Below are 23,423 nucleotides of genomic sequence, written 5' to 3' on the forward strand. Positions count from 1 at the left end.
GGTTCGATTCCCGTCTTAGGCAGTTAGATTTTTTCAAGTTATTAACAATAATACTGTAAAGTTTCAACAAAATCCGTTCAGTAGTTTTCGCGTGAAAGAGTAACAAACATCCAGACATCATGACATCCAGACATCCAAACTTTCGCCTTTATAATATTAGTAGGATAGTAGGATAAGATAAAGTCAAGTCTAAATTAAATGGTGTCGGGTAACGCAATGTCGAAGTAGCGTTGGTCGGAGTTAAGTTTTGGATCCTCAATATTGAACTGACACTGACATACACACAAAGCTCTGGGATGGAGTGAAAGGAATGATGTTCCAGGCACAAAGTGGCAATAAGCGGCGTCAGGGCGGCGGGCGCCTGGTGGCGAGAGGTGCCAAATGCCGAAGGACATTTTAAAAGTTTGGTCAAATGCCCAATACTAACTAAAATGGCGTCCCGACTATCTTGATCTAGCGCTAAGTTCATAGATAACAGGACTGCCCACTGCTGCAACTCCTGTGCAGACAGGATCTACAGCTTGACCGCCTATAAAAACCCAACCAGTGAAAGTCAAGTTTGTCCCGGGGCGGGGGAAAGTTAAACTGTCATTGGACCCGCAACGAAATTAATCAGAAGAACATGGGAGAGGTTCGAAGATAAAGTTCATCTATCTCTGAACTTGGATTGTGCCATGTAATTTCGACAAATATAGAGCTACTTAGCGAAGTCGCTTATTCGCGAATTGAAAGTAACGAATGTTGTACTATCTAGCTAGAACTAATCCCAGGCCTAGGGCCGGCTCTAAAGGCATATACCTAGTTGATGAATCTAAATAAAAAACCTTATAAAATACAAGCATCTTAACTTTTACCTTCGTCATTGAAGCACGACTGAACTAACAGATCAGCTGGTCTTATTATCACAACTTTTACTCCGGTTTACAAAACCTAGCATAGTATGTTTTGTAACACTATCGTATTTACGACGGACACGCGTCTAATTTGGAAGCATTTTTTTTACAGTCTAGTTTCTAGCCTTGGAATACAAAATCTGGTTTGATTTCCTATATTCGGAATTTCGAGTTTATTAGTCACAACATAAAATGTAAGTAAATGGATGCAGGCCGCTACCAACCGTGCGATGTGAAAGTCATTGGGGGAGGCCTATGTTCAGCAGTGGACGTCCTGTGGCTGAAATGATGATGATGATGATGAAAATGTAAGTTTGTGTAGGTACTTTGTCTGCGTTAGTTTTAGCGACTTCTTTGTCTTAGGCTAGGGCTACACTATCTAGCTTTAGCAGGATTTATTCTATTAAAAGTCCATATGCTGCTATAGTACAGCCATATGAATAATGTGTAGGTTCACCAAGCTCTGTATAGGTAATTTTATTTTGAATGAATCAATAATAAGTTCAAGCCTGTGATTCATTTAGGCTTTTTCAGGGCATTAACAGACGTCCCAAGCACAGCTTGCCTTACCGCTACTTCAGGACAACATATCGACTGGAGCTGAGAAGTGGTGCATGTAACTTAATCCAAACATTGAAGTTACAAGTCATAACCATATATACGCTCGAGTGTGATCCAGAGTAGAGTCAATGGCCACAATATACAACAGAGTTCCAATCATCATCATCATCATCATCATTATTTCAGCCATAGGACGTCCACTGCTGAACACAAGCCTCCCCCAATGATTTCCACAAAGGCCGATTGGTGGCGGCCTGCATCCAGCGCCTTCCCGCTACCTTAATCAAACCCTTAAACTTTGGTAAAATAATATAGGCCAGCGCTGAACAAAAGCAGAGCAAGTAGGTATGTAACTTTAACATTAATAGGTACAGGGATTGCACTGCAGGTACTAATTCTTGGTAACTTTATCTAACTTAGCGCCGGCAGTGTGTCCCCAGTCTAACAGCCAAGCCAGCAAAGGATATCCCCCGACGAACCAGTCGTCAGTCGTCAGTCGCCCGACAGTATCGCGACCATCGACCGATATAATCGGCCGTCGACAGCGATCTAGTGAAATGTCTTGCAACACCGACCTTGCATTTTTGGCCGCAAATGCAAGTGACAGTGCACTGATTATCGGTATCTTCAATTTTGCAAGGATTAATGAACCTGTATTTAGATCATGAAAGATTCTGATTTAGATATCAGATTGGGAGTCAGACATCTTGCGCAGCACTGGCGATAAAAGACATGTCAACCATATCTCGCTACTGCAATAATGTAGAATCAGATCTACTTCACCATGAGGGCATTTAGTTCCAATTTACCAGAAGGAAATTAAGGATTTATCCTACACTCCCCATCCTTGCCAGGCGGGTTGAAGAGGCCTGATGTTCAAATATAATATCTTCCTTACTTAATTGCTTCTTACGACAGATCAACTTACTAGATTTATAAAAGAAACATAATGCTGGGATCCAATATGAATAACATTGTAAGTTAAGTTACACGTTTGTAAAACTTATCACATAAGAACTAGACTCGTATGATGAAGTTGTACAAGTATGTAACTTAAGTTCGAATATTATTCATATTGGGTGTTATCATCCAAATATTACAACAAAAGCAAAATTTACAAAACACACAGTCTCCAACATTTAGCGTGATTTCACAAACATTATACCTGAGACTTGGTTATTCATAGTTTTCATAACATATCTCAAAACGATGTTTTAGTTCAATCAACACCTACTGAAATATTATGAAATGCTGAAACCTAGGTTGATATTTGAAAGCGTGCGATGTTGATAGTTGATAGCTGGAAGGTAAACGTCTCACTCAGTGTTTACATAGACTCTATCGACTAAAGACAAAATTAAGTCTAGAGTTCGATTCCCAGATGAGACACAGTATAAAACCAACTTTGAACTTAAGAAGCACTAGCTTTTAAGCTCATATCAAAAGCTAACTTTACTTTTAAAATACATCGTGGATTTTCATGCTCCCGTAATAATATTTACAGAGATTACACTTTACAGGAATACAAGGGTTTAATAAATAATTTGAAATGATAACTTCAAACGTTGGATAGTTTCTACGTAGGCCTACCCAGCGTTACAAAAGTATACAGTATTTTTTTATAATGCAAAAAACTTGCATAATTAGGTTCCAAGTTAGCAACTCATCCGACAAGTAATTGTGAAAGTACTTACACGATGTAAGCCTCTATCTTGATAAAAAACACAATTACACTGTGCATCTTGCTGTCCAACGTAATTTGTTTAGAGCCACAAAAAATGCGTGTGACATAAACTTTTGAATTGACTATTACTCAAGTTATCAGATTGACTCTCCATAACTTACTAGCTTTGTGTGAGGAAATGATTGTCATGAAATAATGGCTACTAAGGTTTAAAGTCTCAAATAATTAAAGTAACAAAAAACTATTTTCAGTTTTCAGTATTCAGTGTACGTTTTTTGTTCATGTTACCACATTTATAGGGTTCTTTTTGTACATTTTGACTATTTTGGCTACGAAAAATTATAATCTATTTTTGAACAAAACAGATCGTGACTCGTGAGGGGCAGTGTTCGTTTCAAATATGCATTGCTGACTAAGCTTATGAGTATTACGACTTTTGAGTCATGCTCAAAGTCAAAGTCAGTAAAGTACGTGATGTGTTAAAAACATGTTGTTTTCAACCATAATTTATGATAAGTACCTGCATAATAAGAAGCTGTAAACATTTACTAATAGTTACGATATTGAAAAACAATAATTTACGAATAAATTCAAAGACAACAACATGCATTTACTAAATACGATTAGAAGGCTGATCTTAAAATAGAGACCACGCGATAGATTGAGCTTAAATTGTTTGCCCCTGATTTTGAATTTAAATTAATTATTAAAATATAACAAAATATACCTAATATTTAATAACCACAGTTGATGACCGATTATTATAGACAGTAGGCAATATTAAATTTGCACTCTTTAGCTGACTTAGTTTCTTCTGAGAACCACTTCTTCTCAGCACCAGGTCATAATTATAATGTTCCAAAGTGATGGTAGAGCAAGCTATATTTGGGACGTCTACAGGGTGTTAGGTAAATGGGTATATGAGCCGACACTAGCCCATGTTAACATGGTCATATAAATGGTATGGTGAAGTCAGAAATTTGATATCATCATTTAATTTTTTTAAATTTTCATACAAAATAAATGTTATAAAATCCAATTAAAATGAAGATATCAATTATCTGACTTCACCATACCATTTATATGACCATGTTAACATGGGCTAGTGTCGGCTCATATACCCATTTACCTAACACCCTGTATAAGCACCCTGGAAAGGGCCTAAGTAATCATCATCATCATTATTTTAGCCATTGGACGTCCACTGCTGAACATAGGGCTCCCCCAATGATTTCTACAAAGGCCGGTTGTTAGCGGCCTGCATCCAGCACCTTCCTGCTACTTTTATGAATGAATAAACGATTTGATTTGATTTAAATTGAATATAGGCAATAATTAGGTTCCTATTGGCACCCTTTAGCTAAGGAACCTTTAAAAGTGTTGCCAACTTGCTAATTAAGCTCAGCCTCGCTCACCTACTTACTGAACCCGCGTGTCATCCTGACGTTACGTTACGAAAGCTTATCGCGAGCGAAGTTCAAAGATCGAAAAGCTCTCTGCCTTGTTTGCGAACTTTCGACGTAACTGCTGGTTACGGTACGTACACAAAGGATTGAGTAACTTAATACACCTGTTTCGTTTTTATTATCGTGTGGCACTAACGCCCGTATCACTCTATGCTATGAGGTCTCACAGTGCGCGTGGACGCACAGGGTGACACACGAACCAATCACAGAGCTCTATTCAACGCTGTGCGTTCGATTTGCTACTTCACTTAAGTAAGCATTATTTGTGAATACGGGCGTAACAATAGTCACAATTTTAGTGACAAACTTGATGAGCTGCCTGGCTAACATGGTTTGAGAATGTTACTAGGTATGCAAAATCACTTGAAACCTATGTTACAGTTAAGCTTTTACATTTACAAATACATTAGTTTTTATTTCATTCAAAAATACCCAGTAGTTATGATTTTATAGGCATTCAAAGTTCGCTTAAATATTGAGTCCCGCCGACGGTCACGTGACCCCGCGTGACGTACATTCACAGTGTCCGCTCACTAGAAAACGGATATAAACATACTGAAATACATTTTTTTTTGTAAATACAAACTTATTATACATATTAACACCCAGACCCATCACAGAAATTAAAATTGAACCAAACCCAAACTTGATGCGATTGTGTCGTTTTATTGCGAATTACCTTCCAGCTCCATCATTAGACCCCGATTACTATATAGAATTAAAATACTCATCAATACAAAACGAACGAGCCCAAACTCGATGCATTTAAGTCGTTTTATTATAGAGTTCCTATGGCCACCTTCCAGCTCCATCATCAGATCAGCTCCATGTCATCATAATATTGCATGGTCATCCAAATCACACGTGTTTGCGAAATTTCAGCTTAATCGGTTGCCTGGAAGTGGCTCTTAATTCAGCATGCAAGATTCCACCCATACAAATATGAGCCAGTCACTGTAATATGACGTCACGCGCATAAAATGGCGGGCCGGCCGCCGCCCGCACTTTTAAAATTCAATATCTTGGAAACTAATTGACGTATCGAAATAATTCTTACACGTGTATTTTTTATTTTTAACAGAGAATACAGAAAGCTAAAAAACAAAATTAGTGAACATTCTTCATTGACCCATGTTAGCCAGTAAGCCCAATGGGTCTCCATTGGGCTTACGTGCCCTCCAAAGAGTCCAAAGCAATTTTGATTTATTTTTCAGACAAGGTTCATTCAAGCCTTCAATCGAAAGCAGACTGGGAATCAATACATAAAGTGATTTGACACTACATTTGTCTATCTGGGAATCAAACCTAAAAGCTCAAAATCGAGAATCTGGTCATTTATTTACGGAATTTATGGAGGTAGATAATCATCAAGTAGGTAAAGCTAAGTAATTAATTACAGGATTTGACTACTACTATTTTGCCTGGCCCATTCCTATTTTAATGGGGGTCGGCCCTCCGCGTCATGCGTCTCCAGGCGGCTCGGTCCTGGGTTGTCTTACTGTTAACTTGGTAGGTACTAATTAAAGGATTTGACTGTCACTGTTTTTTTATTCACCGTCTAAACTTCAATAATTTGCCGTGTGGTGACGGCAGAGTAGAATACATTTGTCACCAACCCCTACTCTTCCCGCGGGTGTCGTAAGAGGCGACTTAGGGACTACACATCAAACAGAGGACGGGCAGCAGCGCTCTCTGACAAACATCAATCTTTTATACTGCGATCTCCAACCCGCCTGCCAAGCGTGGGGATTATGGCAAAACCCTCCACTATAGTGGAGGAGGCTCATAGTCCAGTAGTGGACTGTAAAGGGCTGTTGATGATGAAACTTCAATAAACAAACCTGAAAGAAGATTTTTTTTTTTTAATATCATCCAATTTATTTTAGTTTTTGAAGTAACCTATATGTTTTTATTGATTTTTAGTAAGCCTGGTTTGACCTCACAAAATTCTGTTTCAAAATTGTGACCTCCATTACCGTAATCCTGTGGTAGCCAGCTGCTAATCTGGACCTTGTATGGGATTGTGCGGATAATCGCATATTAGTAACACTAAATGCCTATTGAATGTATGGATGGAATAACGAAATGGGCCGGCCGTTATGAGGATTAGCGAAATAAAAATATTTTTTTTATAGCAAGTGTACAAGTGTTTACAAGAACAAAGTTCGTAAAACTACCAATAGATGGCGCTGTGCTTACTTAGCTCTCGCAAGTGAAGTATTCGGAGGGCCCTTTATATAGTAAAATCTGTTTGTATGAAATCAACTATCTTTGGAACAATATACCGTTGTTTGCGAAGTTGGCTTTTATTTAGCCTAGCATTCCCTCGACTGGACCTGGGGTGTGTACATGGTCCTTCGAGCTCCGGTAAGGTGTGCCAGACCTCATCCGGATGGGAAAGTCGTTCTGACGGTGACGCGAATTTTGGAGCATTAAGGCGGAGTGTGGTGCACTGGAGGTGCCTATCTGGTGCTGCCTGTCTGGAGGAGCAGCACCCTGAGGAGTTGGAGCTGCTGCAGCAGGGGTCCGAGCTTGGTGGCGAATCCGGCTTTGGACTTCGGGACGGTGCTGGTGCTGATGCTGGTGAGGAGGTGCCGTCAGGAGCCAGTTCAGGTGCCAGAAAAGGACAACTGACCAGTGACGTCACGCGCGAGTGAGTGACAAGGACAAAAACTGTGAGTGTTGAATTATTTTCTTATTGGTCGAGTCAAGCAAAATTGAACTCTATAGCTTCGTGGTAAATAACTTTAAAAACTTGGAAGTGATATTAAAATACGATACGTAGTGAAGTGAATCGGAAACGCGAATTTGAACCTTATTTGTTTGGAAGAATAAACTTTGAAGATTTAGTTATAATTTGAAGATCATTGGGACTTTGAAAATTTGTGTGCATGTTTAGTATTAACTTAGGCTAATTTTAAGAAAAATTTGTTCCGACGGGGAACCTATGCCCGATTTTGGTTAGATTTTTATTGAAAAAACACTTAGAAATATTTTAGTAATTTTTAACATAGTAAAGTTTTAATGTGTTTTAGACTTAGAAAATTTTACACTTGTCTTTGATAGAAGTTATAGTTTGATTGTGTAAGTTTAAGTTTCTGGAGTTTCAAACCCCGTTATTTTAAAGGTTTATTAATTGCATTTGTTTATAATATTAATTATTAAATATGGATTCAGAAATTAATTTGCAAGTGGATACTTATGATAAAATTTATAAAGCTAAAAAGAATTANAGTGCCGTCAGGAGCCAGTTCAGGTGCCAGAAAAGGACAACTGACCAGTGACGTCACGCGCGAGTGAGTGACAAGGACAAAAACTGTGAGTGTTGAATTATTTTCTTATTGGTCGAGTCAAGCAAAATTGAACTCTATAGCTTCGTGGTAAATAACTTTAAAACTTGGAAGTGATATTAAAATACGATACGTAGTGAAGTGAATTGGAAACGCGAATTTGAACCTTATTTGTTTGGAAGAATAAACTTGGAAGATTTAGTTATAATTCGAAGATGATTGGGACTTTGAAAATTTGTGTGCATGTTTAGTATTAACTTAGTCTAATTTTAAGAAAAATTTGTTCCGACGGGGAACCTATACCCGATTTTGGTTAGATTTTTATTGAAAAAACACTTAGAAATATTTTAGTAATTTTTAACATAGTAAAGTTTAAATGTGTTTTAGACTTAGAAAATTGTACACTTGTCTTTGATAGAAGTTATAGTTTGATTGTGTAAGTTTAAGTTTCTGGAGTTCCAAACCCCGTTATTTTAAAGGTTTATTAATTGCATTTGTTTATAATATTAATTATTAAATATGGATTCGGAAATTAATTTGCAAGTGGATACTTATGATAAAATTTATAAAGCCAAAAAGAATTATAATAAATCTCCTAAAGAGCGAATAACAGAGGCTTATTGTAAAACAAGATTGGAGTCATTAGAGGAATTATGGGCTGAGTTTGCGAAAAATCATAGGTCACTTATTAGAAAATATGGTGCCGCATTAAAATCTCATGAATATTCACAGAAGTATGTTTATGATTTAGCAGAGGAGATATACACTGATTATAAAACCGAGCTTAGGTCTACTATAGAGTCATTTTCGAAATCAAAATCTGCTAGAACTGAAGTTAGTGAGAAACATCATGATTCTAAAGCTGAATCATTTAAGTTACCTAAAATAGTTATTCCTAATTTTTCTGGGAAATACACGGAATGGATCACATTCCGAGATTTGTTTATCTCGTTAAGGCGATTACATGGCCGAACGACCTTGAGCATTAGAGCGAGACAACGCGCCTCTCGCCGCGCGCCCGCGCTTCTGCCCGATACCAAAGTGCGCTCAGAATACAGATGCGAAGCGCTGCNAAGGTTGAGTCAGAGGGAAAAGATAGTCCACCAAAGGGGCCTTATGAGGCAGGTAAATCAAATAAAACATCAACTGTGGTTTCATGTAACGTCTCGACAGGTAATGTAAAACAAGTATTGTTAGCGACGGCGCTAATCAATACTGAGTCGAGAAATGGGAACAACTACATGTTGAGAGCCTTATTAGATCAAGGCTCTCAAGGAAACTTCGTTACAGAATCGGCTGTAAATGATTTGAAATTGAGAAAAACACCAATTCATGGTAAGATTTTGGGAGTGGGTGGAGATAAAGGATTAGTCTCAAAAGCGAAAGTGACCATAAAGGTTAAATCTAGGTTAGACCCTAATTGGAGTGTCACAGTGAATGCGTACGTTCTGAAATCTATTACTTCTTTCCTCCCTAGTAGGAAAATAGATCAATTAGATTACTCAGAATTCCAAGGCATAGAACTTGCTGACCCAGAATACAACCGACCCAATAAAATAGACATATTATTGGGTGCGGAAGTATTTAGTCAGATAATCCAAGAAGGTATACGAAAGGGATCAAACGGAACGCTCCTTGCTCAATCCACGAGCTTGGGTTGGATTTTATCGGGAACGGTGAAACTACCAAATTATCAAAACGCAGAAACATTATCGTTGCATTGCCAGTTACAAGAAAGCGATGAACTGTTGAAAATGTTTTGGGAGTTGGAAAATAGCATGAGTCTCACAAAGGAACAAAAGTACACAGAAGAAGAAAGAAAATGTGAAGAATTTTATGTTAAAACAACTACTAGAGATAAAGAAGGAAGGTACATCGTGAAATTGCCTTTTAAGACAGAAAACCCAGAGTGCAAAAGAGGAGAGACGAGAAGTATAGCTGTGCAAAGATTAAAAGGGCTGGAAAAAAGATTCGAAAAAGATAAGAAATTCAAAGAAAGTTATAGGCTGTAATAAATGAGTATTTGGAAATGGGACACATGTTCGAAGTACTGGAACCAGACTTGGAAAGAGAAGAATCAGTATATTTACCACACCACGCAGTTGTTCGAGAGGACAAGGATACTACTAAGCTCAGAGTAGTATTTAATGCCTCTCAGGTAGGAAAAAATGGAGTATCACTGAATGAAAACCTCATGGTGGGACCAACCATTCAGCCAGACTTGAGACATTTAGTGATGAAGTGGAGACTGTCGTACATTTGTCTTACAGCAGATATTGTTAAAATGTACCGGCAAATAAANCAAGCAGCTCCATCGAGACTTGGCTAGTTTTTTACAGAATGTTTTTGGTGGGATTTGTCTTACAGCAGATATTGTTAAAATGTATCGACAAATAAAGGTACACGAAGATGACACTAATTTTCAAAGATTGGTATGGAGAAATAACACTAATGAGGCAATCAGAGATTACAAACTTGTTAGAGTGACTTTCGGTACTGCTTCAGCTCCATTTTTAGCAGTTCGAACGCTTCAACAAGTGGCAAAGGATGAAGGTCTTAATTATCCTTTAGCAGTGGATAAAGTTAAAGAAAACTTCTACATGGATGACATGATGAGCGGTTGTGAATCTGTAACAGAAGGAATAGAATTATATACACAAATGAAAAGTTTACTAAATAAAGCGGGATTTAGATTACAGAAGTGGGCGAGTAATGACGAAGAATTGTTAAAAATGATTAAGAGCAGGGAAAATGAACAGGAAAACGGGAAGGAAAAAGAGGAATGTAAAGATGGGATAACAATAAAAATGGATGAAGTAATAAAAATTTTGGGACTTACCTGGGAACGGCACAGTGATCATTTCCGATATAAAGTTGATCTTCCAGAACTGCTACCACCTATTACTAAAAGAAAAATAATAGCAGATATATCACGCCTATTCGATCCCTTAGGTTGGGTTACACCATGTATAATCATAGCAAAGGTGTTGATACAAAAGTTGTGGATAGCGGGGATTGATTGGGATGATGAAGCACCTAGTAAAATACTGCAGGAATATTGTACTTACCGGGAAGACCTGAAAAGCATAAGCGAAGTGAAGATTCCTAGATGGCTTGGAACGAGATTAAATGACGTCAAGAGGGAACTCCATGGGTTCTGCGACGCCTCGAAGGTAGCATACGCCGCTGTGGTATACATCCGAACTATTGATGCGGAAGGGAATATCCATGTGTCGTTGGTAACAGCAAAATCTAAAGTGGCACCTATCAAACAAGTGTCTATACCAAGGCTGGAATTATGCGGAGCTGTAGAGCTTACACGATTAATGCTGGAGACGTCTAAGGTTCTAAATATTGAACATACAAACCTGCATGCATGGACGGATTCCACAATAGTTTTAGCCTGGTTAAACAGCTTGCCCAGCCGATGGAAGGTATTTGTAGCCAATCGCGTCTCTGAAATACTTACCAACTTAAATCCTAATCAGTGGTCACACGTAAGTACTCAGGAAAATCCAGCAGACTACGCATCCAGGGGAGTTACACCTTCAGAGCTGAAAAATAAATCACTGTGGTTAAATGGTCCGGAGTTTTTGATGACTAAAAATATAAATTACAAAAAACCTACAGAATTAACAACCGAAATAGAAGCCATCAAAGTTCACAACATAACAACTGAAGAAGATTTCTTCGAAAGATTTTCGAAACTGAGAAGATTAATAAGAGTAACAGCATACTGTCGAAGATTTTTACAAATGAAGAAGCCGAAATCTGAAAGAAAAGACAATGAGTATTTAACTACAAAGGAAATGGAAAAGGCGTTAGAAGTTTGCATAATAAGAGATCAAAAAATTAAATTTGAAGAAGAAATTGAAGCTATAAAAAAGAATATTCCAATTAAAAACAATTCATTAAAATCTCTAAATCCATTTATAGATGAAACAAATTTACTAAGAGTCGGTGGGAGATTAGAAAAATCTCATATGGCATCAAGTCGTAAGCATCCAATTGTCATGGCAAAGAGCTCTAAACTCACGGCCTTGCTGATTGCAGACGCTCATCATCAGACGTTACATGGCGGGCCGCAGTTAACATTGAATTACTTACAGAACAAGTACTACATTATTGGAGCTAAACAATTAGTTAAAACCCATGTGAGAAAATGTGTTGATTGCGTGAAGAATAAAGGTCAGACTTACCAACAATTGATGGGACAGCTACCTGCAGTGAGGGTCACACCAGCTCGTCCTTTTTTACGAAGTGGAGTGGACTTTGCAGGTCCGATCCAAATCCGCACTACAAGGGGTCGGGGTTATAAGTCCTATAAAGGATACATATGTTTGTTCGTATGTATGGCGACCAAAGCCGTACATGTGGAGGCGGTCAGCGAACTTACATCACATGGCTTTCTTCAAGCTTTTAAAAGATTCGTCGCCCGTAGAGGTCCTTGCTCAGATATTTGGAGTGACAATGGCACGAACTTTGTGGGAGCAGCAGCAGAAATACAAAAGCTCTTCTCCAATGAGAAAGACAGTATCCTTCCAGAAATAGCTGAACAATTGGCCAACAACAATACAACCTGGCATTTTATCCCACNGTGGCGGCGTAGCATGGGTTGGTACCCGGGGCGATCCCCCCCCCCCCCCCGTCACAAGTCCTATGGCACCCCCTGGTACCCCCAGGATTTTGGGGTTACCTACCGATTCGAAGATTGAAAGACAATCACACCCCCAAGACTTGTGTCACCCCTTGATGCTTGGCACCCGGGGCGGACCGCCCCCACCGCCCCCCCCTTACTTACAACCTGGCATTTTATCCCACCTCACGCGCCCAACTTCGGTGGACTATGGGAGGCTGGAATTAAATCCGTTAAGTTCCACCTCAAACGAGTCATTGGCAATTCCACCTTGACATACGAAGAAATGTCGACAGTGTTAGTACAGGTCGAAGCTTGCCTAAATTCGAGGCCTTTATCTAAGCTGGACGGAGATCAGGAAAATGAAGTGTTAACTCCAGGACATTTTCTTGTGGGTGAACCTCTAGTCACAGCACCAGATCGAAATTACGAGAACTCAAATATAAGCTCACTTANGTCTAAGCTGGATGGAGATCAGGAAAATGAAGTGTTAACTCCAGGACATTTTCTTGTGGGTGAACCTCTAGTCACAGCACCAGATCGAAATTACGAGAACTCAAATATAGGCTCACTTAGACGATGGCAGTACACTCAACGTATGACTCAAGAATTCTGGCGTAAGTGGTCTAAAGAATATTTGAACCAATTCTTCCACAGATATAAATGGGCCACACAAGCCACACAACCTAAAGTAGGAGACATAGTGTTGATTAAAGAGGATGGTCTTCCGCCATGCAGATGGTTTTATGGTAAAATTGTGGATGAACATCCAGGTCAAGATGGAATTACGAGGGTGGTCACAGTAAAGAGCAAAAACTCTTTGATAAAACGCCCTACAAATAAAATATGTGTTTTACCTGTAAGTGATTGAACTTACATTTATTATTTAAGTTTTCTGTTTATATTTTAAACTTATTTTTTAGTTTTTCAGTTTATATTACTTTGTAATAATTGTTTTATTTTGTAAGCCCAGCAAAGATAAATTCTATTTTAGCGCGACATTTTGACAAGGTATTTTTTTTAATTTCTTTTATAAGGACAATTATATCAATTTGTCCTTGGCGGGCAGTTAATGTACAAGTGTTTACAAGAACAAAGTTCGTAAAACTACCAATAGATGACGCTGTGCTTACTTAGCTCTCACAAGTGAAGTATTCGGAGGGCCCTTTATATAGTAAAATCTGTTTGTATGAAATCGACTATCTTTGGAACAATATACCGTTGTTTGCGAAGTTGGCTTTTATTTAGCCTAGCATTCCCTCGACTGGACCTGGGGTGTGTACACTCTATTTTGCCAATATAAACCGAAATATAACTAAAGTTGATCTGAAACTACTTAGCTCCTTGCAAAAATTTAAATTATTTCCATAAAGGCACAGGCGACTCTTCATAATTTATTCATAAAATAATAAACGTTTTTGTACTAAAATGTAAGTTAAAATACAATCTTTATAGCCATTTAACGACAATCCCTACAACCGGCAAGTTTGTAATTTCTTTACAAAGTTAAAATGAACACAAAAAGTTAATCAAACATGAATAAGCAAACAATGTAATACAACTTGGAATTACAATCGCCACGTTAAGTGGCTAGCACAATGTCGTCAAGATATACCGAAGTTCCGCCAAATTGCGGTGCGTATTATAAATTCATTAGGCAATAAAAATCAAAGCGCCCTCTCGCGGAAGTTATAATTAGGTCGATACTCGGCGAATACTAATAAGAAGTGTTAGTGAGTGCAAAGTTTGCTCGACGGAAATTTCGACGGCGTTCCACACTTAGGTTCGTATTAATGCACCGATCTCGCCTTTTTTAACGAATTTGCGAAATACAAATAATGTGGTGGGGCTCACGGTTATGAAACCAGTTACAGGTGGTTTTAATTTTTTTTATGCAAGTAGAAATTAATTAACAAGAGCCTACACATTAGGTACACAATTTATTCTATAGAAAAATGTGATTGCACATAAGGCCACGTGGCAAAGTAGGCAGGCAGTCTTAACAAAGCTTATTACGAAGATTGTTAGCAACTAGAATATTCGTAAAATAAACTTACCATGAAACTTGAAGCTCTCAGCGGATGACTGCGTATTTTCGGCGTGTTTCATGGCCCTGTAAAGAACACTTAGTTAATAATAATCTGCTTGTCTTGCTCTCAATGAAAAATATTCAACTTTTCGCTTAAAAATAAGATGTGCTTATCAAGTTGGTCCCAGCCCAGTCATTGTAGACCTGCGAAGTAGGTGTTGCGGGGACTTGTCGCCCTTACAACTTCTTGGTATCGCGTTCTGTTTTACGACACAGAAGCTTGCAAATTAAGAGCTTTCAGGTGTCGGCTTATTATCTCGGTTGGCTAAAAAGCCCACTCCAATCAACTATTTTAAGCATTAAATTTTACATACTTACTAACGAACATAATGCAATGAATATTGAACAACGAGATATCTTACGGTAATGTTTTCACACTTAAACAACTAAACCGTCGATGATTTTCACTAAGTACCTACATACAAATGGAGCAAGAAAATTGTAGGCTATTGTATGTAGGTAGATACGCTCCGTTCCAGCGAAAACATCATGCTGTTATCCAGGCAGAAAAAACCTACGTAAATCTTTGACATTCATTAACAAACTTTTTACAATTTGTTAAAAATAAAATTTACTTACTTTTGACAATGAAGTAATAATTTAATAGAACACGCTCTAGCATAAGCTCTAACAACACTAAAAACATTTAATTAAGTACCTTATTGACATTTTATTTCTCCCGAGTCTTGATGCAGCACCCGACTTTTCCATTTAATAATTTCACTAATGACAACAATGATTAAGAATTTCATTTTACAAGAAAACCTTTACTAGATCCACCCTAAAGTTAACTCATAATAAGATAATCACAGCGTTTTAATTAATTAATTAATGGATTAATTAATTTGTAAACACACACGCCATTTTCCACAAGCAATAAATATTGACTTTCTTTTTTTTCTAAGAGGCAAAGGTCATAAAGTTTATACCGCTTTCTCTAAGATTTTCCATAGATTTTCTAATAATAATTTATAATCTGTGGTAAACAGAATACTGCTCCATGAAAAGCAAAACAATTAAAATAAATAAAAAGCTGGGAAAACTAAGTTAAAAGATTCAATAATTATAACTTTACATTAACCTACTTTGAAAATACAAGAACCCTAAAGTTCTCCCACCAGCTGCAGACACAAACAAATAATTTCAATGAAACACAAAGAAAACAAGTCCGTCCATGAAAGCTTTTTCTTGTCCACTCGCGTCACGGAGTCTTTCAAACAAACGCGAACTTTCTCAAATGAAATAAATTTAATTACAGATTGGCCGACCCGGGACGAATGCCACCTGGAGCAAAACTCGTTAGTACGATCCTACAGCGGATTTTCCAAGTTTTAAAATCCCAAAACAAGACCCTGAGGCAATACTGAACTTCGCACCCTTTTCAAATGAAACTTTAAGACCTTTTTGACAATTCATAACCATGATTAATATTTTATGTCTATAGATAGACGATCAAAGTGATAGAATTTCACTTTAAATTTTATTTCCTACCCGCTTAATAAAAATAAACTTACAATTTAGCGCCTCCTAAAACTTAATAGCAACAAGTCTCGTTCAAACGTTTTAGCTATGAAGAAAACAGTGTAATAGCGTACTTCGGTACGTACGATGGCGTTGCGTATAACTTTTCAATGCACTCCATAAAGTTCTAGCAATTTCACGGTCGTTACACTTTATGTCTGCCTGCTTGAACATACGTGGTAACCAGAACCAGAAAGTCAGTATTATCGGTCTAAAACTAAGTAACGTACAGTCGCAATGTTACGAAGGGAATTGTCCATAATCGGGGCGTGTCCAAGTTTCCTTTCACGTTGCCAAATCAACTAAGTTTAAATGAAACTTGCTTTCGAAGTCGCGATGTTCCGTGGAATATTGTTTTTGTTGTTTATTAGCGTCTGTGGCGAAGACACTGAAGTGATAAACGCCGGGAAAGCGGCAGACATAGACTATTCGGATTTAGCGGGGGAGGCGGAGCGACACAAACATGAGATATTGAAATTCTTAAACCAAACGCGTGTTCAAGAAAAGTACAAAACGATGTACAAATGCTTGCTCTCAAAACTGTTAGGTAAATAACCTAATGATTTAAAAAAAAGGCAGCCGCTCATTTGAAAATTCTTCATCAGCAAACAATTTTGTGCCGTATTCAAAATTTCTTTAACTTGTCTCTACTAATACGTATTTAAACAGCTATCTCCATAATTGAACAGATTTATTTTCCCTAAGTAAAAGAAAATCTCTTGGAAATAATAATCTAGATTGTGTCGGAGGAACTTATTGCGTCGTTGGTAATAATTTTATGGACGTCTTGGATCCTTTTTATGTCCTTCTTACTGTGTGGATATTTAATTAATAAAAATAGTATTCCCAAGATTTCGGCAATAGAAAGAAAATAATGTATGGTATTACTGCTAACTGTACGTAGGTATAGCTAGCTTTAGCATTAAAATTACAAGATTAGGAAATTAACAGTCTGAATGTCAACAGACCTATCTAAATAGGTACCTAATAGTATTACCTAAGTACCTACCGATTATATTAGTAATAGGTACCACAAATAATAATAAGTATACCACTTTACTATTTTTTTCTTTGTACGAGTATTTTCTGGTTATTCATAAATTAAGCAACACTCAAATGCTCATAAGTTACTTAACTACAAAACAGCCTAAGTACCTGGTAACAAACATCAACGGCCGCGGCGCGTGGCATTAAACGCGAAGGCAGCATATTGGAACATTCTACTAATGTAAACATTGCTACAGCGTGATAAACTGCAGGCATAAATGTAAATAGGAGATCCACAAAGCCTAAACGCGAGGCGGGATCACTGCCGGCGTTTGTCGCGCCGTATTTATGCACACCAATAAATAGGTACATTGTTCTTTTCAGAAAGCGCGCCGCAGAATCGAAGAGGTAATTCAAGTTTTCAGGTATAATAATACCTAACCTAGATATTTTATGAAAGTGTCATGCCATGGACAGTGTGGAAACACAGTGCAAGAGAAGGTGGCTTACCTGTTTTGAGGCTCATACATGTATGTTTGTTTTTTAATTACAAGATCTACCTTCAAGATACTTTGGTATCCATTGGTTTGATTTACACAGGCTCTACCAGGCGCATAGTGTCAGGGCGCAACACGTCCATAGCGGCGGTGCCGTGGCAGGTGTCCCTGCGGGAGAAGACCTATCCCATTTGCGGGGGCTCCGTCATCACCGACCTGTGGCTGCTCACTGCTGCCCACTGTCTCTTGAGGTACTTAATATGGTCCGACGATTCCTATTGTAGGTCTATTCCACTTCGATCACGGGTGATGGGTAATCAAAGGACACCAAAGTGTCGCCATGAGTCCACTTTGATCACCCGGGTGATCAAATCTAGGTGATCAAAGTGGAATAGACCATATTGTACTGACTCTTCTTGACATTTGCCGTTAAGTATTGAATGCGATTTTAATTAGTTAATTAAAATCGCACTAGAAATACTTATATCATCGTCATCATTTCAGCCACAGGATGTCTACTGCTGAACGTTAGCCTCCCCCGATATTTTCCAGAGGATATTTTTCAGTATTTAACCAATTTTAGGATCGCAAACTACGTAACGTACAAGAAAATATATCAAAGAACATTGACAAGAAAATCAAAACAAACGCTGATACAAAACTCTAGTTGCGGACATTCGGGAGACATAGGGCCGAGCGGCTATCTAATACAGGAATATTGGAGCGAGGCCTCGGACATATCGCTTTTCGGGAAGGACTATAAATTTCTTGAGAGCCGTCGTAACTCCGAGAGCGTCGATACATGCGGCGCTACGCTGCGATTGTCCACGGGGTGGCGAGAACAGCTAGTTCTTTTTACTTCTACATTGTATTGTCAATGATTAATTCGGCCTTGACTCTTGTTGAGTGGTAGAAAATCAAGTCACACGTTTTTGGCTCTAAATATGCTATAATAGCGGCAGTTGCATGTTACTTAGGTAGTTCCAACCTACCTACAATAATAAAAACCTGCATGCATTATTTGCAAACGGACGCTTACGTACCTTCGAAACATAGTTACTAGCATCATACTTAGAGTAACTAAAGTGTTTGTTACGTGTGTTGGCTTTATTCATCGGGCTGTGGGTAATGGGAATTGCTCCGTGTGTACACTCAGCTCTTACGGCCGCGCTGGTTACCACACCAATACCACATAAAGTAAATGGCCTATTCAAGTCCAAATGTTAGCTTAATTCTGCAACACCTGAAATTCTCTGTAGAGGGAATCGTACCTACGAATATGTTTGTAGCAGCAATGCCGATTTGAATTGAGAACATCCAGGGAATTGGCAAAAGAAAATGTGCCTAAAATAAGATTCCCTGAAAAAGTAGACGATAGATTCCCATGTCAATACGGAATCATTACATATTCAAGAATCCACACGTTTGGGGGCACCGCCGGCGTCACGTAGCGAGTCGCCCCAGAGGCGATCGCTGCTTTGCATTCGAAAAAACACAATCCGAGGCGAAGGATAAATTGAAATTGTGAAAGGAACGCGGGAGGCGTTCACGAGGGGCCCCATAAAGAGTGTCGCGATGCCCGCCGGATTTATTCAACACGAGAGCGATTGGTGTGCTGAAATGCTTCGCTGCTCGGCGCATGTTTGGAACGCGGTTGATTTGAAGTTACGCTTTTGGGGATTCGAAACTAATCTGATACCTACTTACCTACTATTTATTTATTTATTTATTTAAAATCTTTATTGCACACATAAAAATACAGTGGTACAACAGGCGAGCTTAATGCCATGTGGCATTCACTATCTATTTAGTAGGTAGATCTGTTTACAAAGACTGGTTATGAATAAGTCTAAATCGCGCTTTTTGATGAAGTTTAGGAACTTAAAACTATGCGAAGGAATAATATCTTTGAAGCCATATAACTGGTTCATTCGGTGCTATTTTTTCATTTATTTAAATGACACAACATGTATAATGCCGGTGAAAGTATGCACTCCTTAGTTAAATCTTTTTCAGGGCCCGCTCAAGCGAACTAAGCGTCCGCCTGGGCTCCTCATGGAAGACGCATGGGGGCGAAATGTATGACGTCAAAGAGTGCTTCGTACACCCGCGCTACGTCAGCAAGACCAAGATCAACGACGTAGGGCTAGTACGGCTGTACTCGCCGCTCCGCTTCTCCGAGAAGGTGCTGCCGATCAAGCTGGTGGCGAGAGAAGCGAGGCTGCCGGCTGATGTGCCGGCTATTGTTTCTGGATGGGGGAAGTTGAAGGTAATTGAACCCTGAGAAAAGTCAGAAGGTCTTACATTAATTCATTCCCTTGTATTTTTGTGTGAGCTATAAATACCTACCATCCTAGCCTTATGAGGTATCGTAGGCGGCTCCATCAAACCAAGTAGAGTCGTCTTCCCTTTTTACCTACGAGTACCTAGTCAAATTCTTAACTGCTCTTAATTATTCTTATGCTGACTGTTTTAAAATAATCAGTGGACTTTACGAAATTTTAGGCCTACTGTTTTTATACCAGGAAGGGGGTCCAAGCGCGACGTACCTCCAGTCGTCCACCATCAAGACGGTGGCCATGAAGCTGTGCAAGCACTCGGGGCTGGACCGCAAGGCCATCGACCCTCCCTCCATGTTCTGTGCGGGCTCCTTCACGCAGCCTTCGCCTGACGCTTGCCAGGTAAGTAAAGCTTTTAGAAATTGTGGGTTATGAGTAAAACGATGAGAATCTCTGGTGAATTTTGATTATGATCGAGAACGAGCGAGCAACATAAGCCGCGAAGGTTGTAGACAATGTTGTTGGTGACATTTTGCTTACGTGACTTGAAGGTAACTGCGTCACACCCCCGCTGTGACTGTTTTTATTTTGGACCGCTTGTCTAGAACATACCTACCACTTACTTAGAAGTCTTGAAGATAAGAAAATAGATGGTGGGCGAAGCACGTGCCTCGTAGAATGATAGCCATAGGGCAGAAAGTTCTCGAGTAGCTACCACGGACCAGTCCTCTCAGTCGATGGCTTATTGACCTGCCTTGTGCAGGGCACGAATACTCCTGGATGCAAGCGGCACAGGAGTCCGCAGGACCGACTGCTTTGCGAAACCTTGAGGGAATCCTTTATCCAGCAATGGACTTCTGTGGATTAAGAATTTGAACCATTTTTACCAGGGTGACAGCGGCGGGCCAATCGTGAGTGACGGCGTGCTGATCGGCGTGGTGTCTTGGGGCCTGGGCTGCGCACGCGGGAACTTTCCCGGCGTTTATACGCGTCTCTCGCACCACATCATCTGGGACTGGGTGCATCAACACATCACTAGGAAGCCCGACACATGACGAAGGCTTTATTGCAATTGGGTAATATGCATTTTCGAGAACGACATAATATGTTTGAACACTATTACGCGTGTTTCTGATGAATTACAGAATTTTAATTTGCTTACAGTGTCCTTTTCGAAATTGCATATTCATTCGTTAGTTGTGTAGTATTTATGTGTATGTTTGTGTAGAGCATTTAAAACTACGATAAATAAAGTATTTTCATGAGGAGCTTACTCTCTTCTCCCATGTTCGAGATTTGCCAGCTGTTGCGAGAGGATTTATATGACCAACATCTAAGAGCACCAACAAATAACGAAAATAAATAAAATAAATAAATATCCTTGGACATTTTTACACTACGCCGCTAGCCCCAAACTAAGCAAAGCTTGTACTATGGGTACTAGACAACGGATATAAACATACTTAAATACTTTTTTTTTTTGTAAATACATACATATTATACATAGAAAACACCCAGTCCAATACAAACAAATATGTTCATGCACACAAATGTTTGTACTGTGCGGGAATCGAACCCGCAACCTCCGGAAAGTAGTCCGATTCGAACCACTACACCAAACGGCCGACGAAATCTGACCAGTTTCAGGATTCAAACTCATGCATTACCTACACTGTAGGACTGTAGCCACTGGACCATTAGGAAGATGATCTAATTCACCATCACCAGTTTTAAATACAAAAAACTACCTACATTCAGTTAATAATACATATTCATAATGACTTCAATTAAATTTTGACCCAATTCATTAATAAAACACTTTAATACCAATAGAAATTAACATTTTATTCCAAGTAATGAAAATAATAACTTTATGATATCTAGATAATAATACCTTAATCCCAAAGTATTTTTATTATTCTCAAAAGAAAAATAACAATATTATAATTGTATGCATAATAGAAAAAAACTGTTTAAATAAAATTATAATAAAAAAGATTATAAATAAGACAAATAATCTACATAACTACAACAAACAATAAATTACCCTGTGAATGATAAATATTTAGGTAAATAAAAAGTATGTGATTCAACTATAAGTTTGTCTAGCTACTTTTAAATTCACTACTAACTATTGTGTATTAAACAATAACAAAAGCTCATACAGTTTGAATAATATCATCTAAAATTAATCTTTTTTTTTTTCAACATAAGTATTAGTATGTATTTATGAAACTCAATAAGTAGGTATTTTTATTACAACCCTAGTCCAGTTGTATGTATGTACAAACCTACTACATAAATAAAGTATTATCAGAGTAAATACAAATGAGTAGGTCATCTTGATAGAAACGCACCGAGCGCGGTTTGTATGTGAGCGCGGTTTGTATGTGAGCGCGCCAATACGTATGCGGCGCGCACGTACACACTGACAAAATTCATATAATTCATCACATATAGTTCCAAAATACTGAACTGTCCTATCGATGACATTGACAGCGGGGCGCCACCGTCAATACCGAATGGCTGGTTCCGATTTTTGCCATGTTGGAAACCATATAGTTGAACGATGGTAGCGCCCCCCTGTCATTGAGTTTGGTGGGACAGTTCAGCGTGGGTCATCTATACAAACCGCGCTTGGTGCGTTTCTATGAAGATGACCTACTCATTTGTATTTACTCTGGTATTATTTTGCCTGAATTGATTTTGGATGTTACTCGGTTGGGCTTTTGAAGGTTTATCACTTTACACAACATTTACAATCGTCAATTGGTCTACAAGTGCCCATAAAAATAAATTATTGTACTTAATAAAATATAAAAATAACCTACATCACTTACCTTCATGACATTTACAACTTTATTCACAAAATCAACAAAATTCCTACCTAATCATGATCTTACATATTCACAACACTGGAAAATAAAATAATTATTATCTACACTTAACAGATTGACCTAAAATAATATAACAATAATATAATTAAAGCTAGTAACTAAGCCGAGTAACATTAGAACCTCATTCATAAACCAAAGACATTTTGTAATAAGTAATTAACATACATAAGACTCAATTATTGTTTCAATTACCTACAGATGGCTTGGTGTGAGATTACGTCCAAACGTAATCACTAGCGAGCGCGTCAAAAAGTATCCGCTAGGGTCGCTGTAGGTACAACATTCATGACATTTTTTTACGCAGTCACTAGTGAAAACATTTGATGTAAACTCACATTAACCTACTCCTAGAGTAGGCGCACACCGTTGATTTTTAGTTGGCCGATAGTCGTGCCCGATTTTAAATTGTATGAAGAATCGGCCAAATCGAATCGGCGTAGTGTGCGCACTCCCATACATGCCCATACTGATTAACTGCCCGACTAAACTATCGGCCGACGAAAAATCAACGGTGTGCGCCTACTCTAAGCCCACAGAACGGTGTTGTTAGCAAGCGTTGCTGGGTCCAAAAGCAGTTTAACTTTCACAGCAAACGTGGCCTTCACTGGTTAAGTTTTTATCAA

At 38.5% G+C, this 23,423-nt stretch overlaps 2 protein-coding genes across 3 annotated transcripts; both read left to right on the forward strand.

Moving 5' to 3' along the window:
- The first annotated feature begins 6,751 nt into the window (after positions 1 to 6,751).
- On the forward strand, positions 6,752 to 8,045 carry LOC114355433 (uncharacterized). Of its 2 annotated transcripts, none has more exons than XM_028308385.1 (2): positions 6,752 to 7,217; positions 7,861 to 8,045. In XM_028308385.1, exons 1-2 carry the CDS (start codon positions 6,860 to 6,862, stop codon positions 7,902 to 7,904), a joined length of 402 nt encoding a protein of 133 aa, XP_028164186.1. In that variant the 5' UTR covers positions 6,752 to 6,859; the 3' UTR covers positions 7,905 to 8,045. The 2 variants fall into 2 exon arrangements, with proteins under 2 accessions (XP_028164186.1, XP_028164102.1); XM_028308301.1 differs by having other exon boundaries at positions 6,752 to 7,194; positions 7,838 to 8,045.
- A 1,603-nt stretch (positions 8,046 to 9,648) lies between these two features.
- LOC114353942 (uncharacterized) lies at positions 9,649 to 21,250 on the forward strand. Its single transcript, XM_028306167.1, has 7 exons — positions 9,649 to 9,826; positions 10,400 to 12,508; positions 17,512 to 17,535; positions 17,728 to 17,875; positions 19,641 to 19,893; positions 20,150 to 20,305; positions 20,794 to 21,250. Exons 1-7 carry the CDS (start codon positions 9,649 to 9,651, stop codon positions 20,956 to 20,958), a joined length of 3,033 nt encoding a protein of 1,010 aa, XP_028161968.1. The 3' UTR covers positions 20,959 to 21,250.
- The last annotated feature ends 2,173 nt before the right edge of the window (positions 21,251 to 23,423 follow it).

This window comes from Ostrinia furnacalis, unplaced genomic scaffold, assembly GCF_004193835.3.
Source record: "Ostrinia furnacalis isolate ACB-3 unplaced genomic scaffold, ASM419383v2 OfSCF0049, whole genome shotgun sequence".
NCBI lineage: Eukaryota > Metazoa > Arthropoda > Insecta > Lepidoptera > Crambidae > Ostrinia > Ostrinia furnacalis.

Excerpts from the sequence above, each read along its gene's own strand:
- LOC114355433 (XM_028308385.1), top strand. The coding sequence starts at position 6,860 with ATGAAATCAACTATCTTTGGAACAATATACCGTTGTTTGCGAAGTTGG. Across the intron at positions 7,218-7,860 it reads GCCGTCAGGAGCCAGTTCAG|GTGCCAGAAAAGGACAACTG; the intron begins GTGCCAGAAAAG and ends GAGCCAGTTCAG.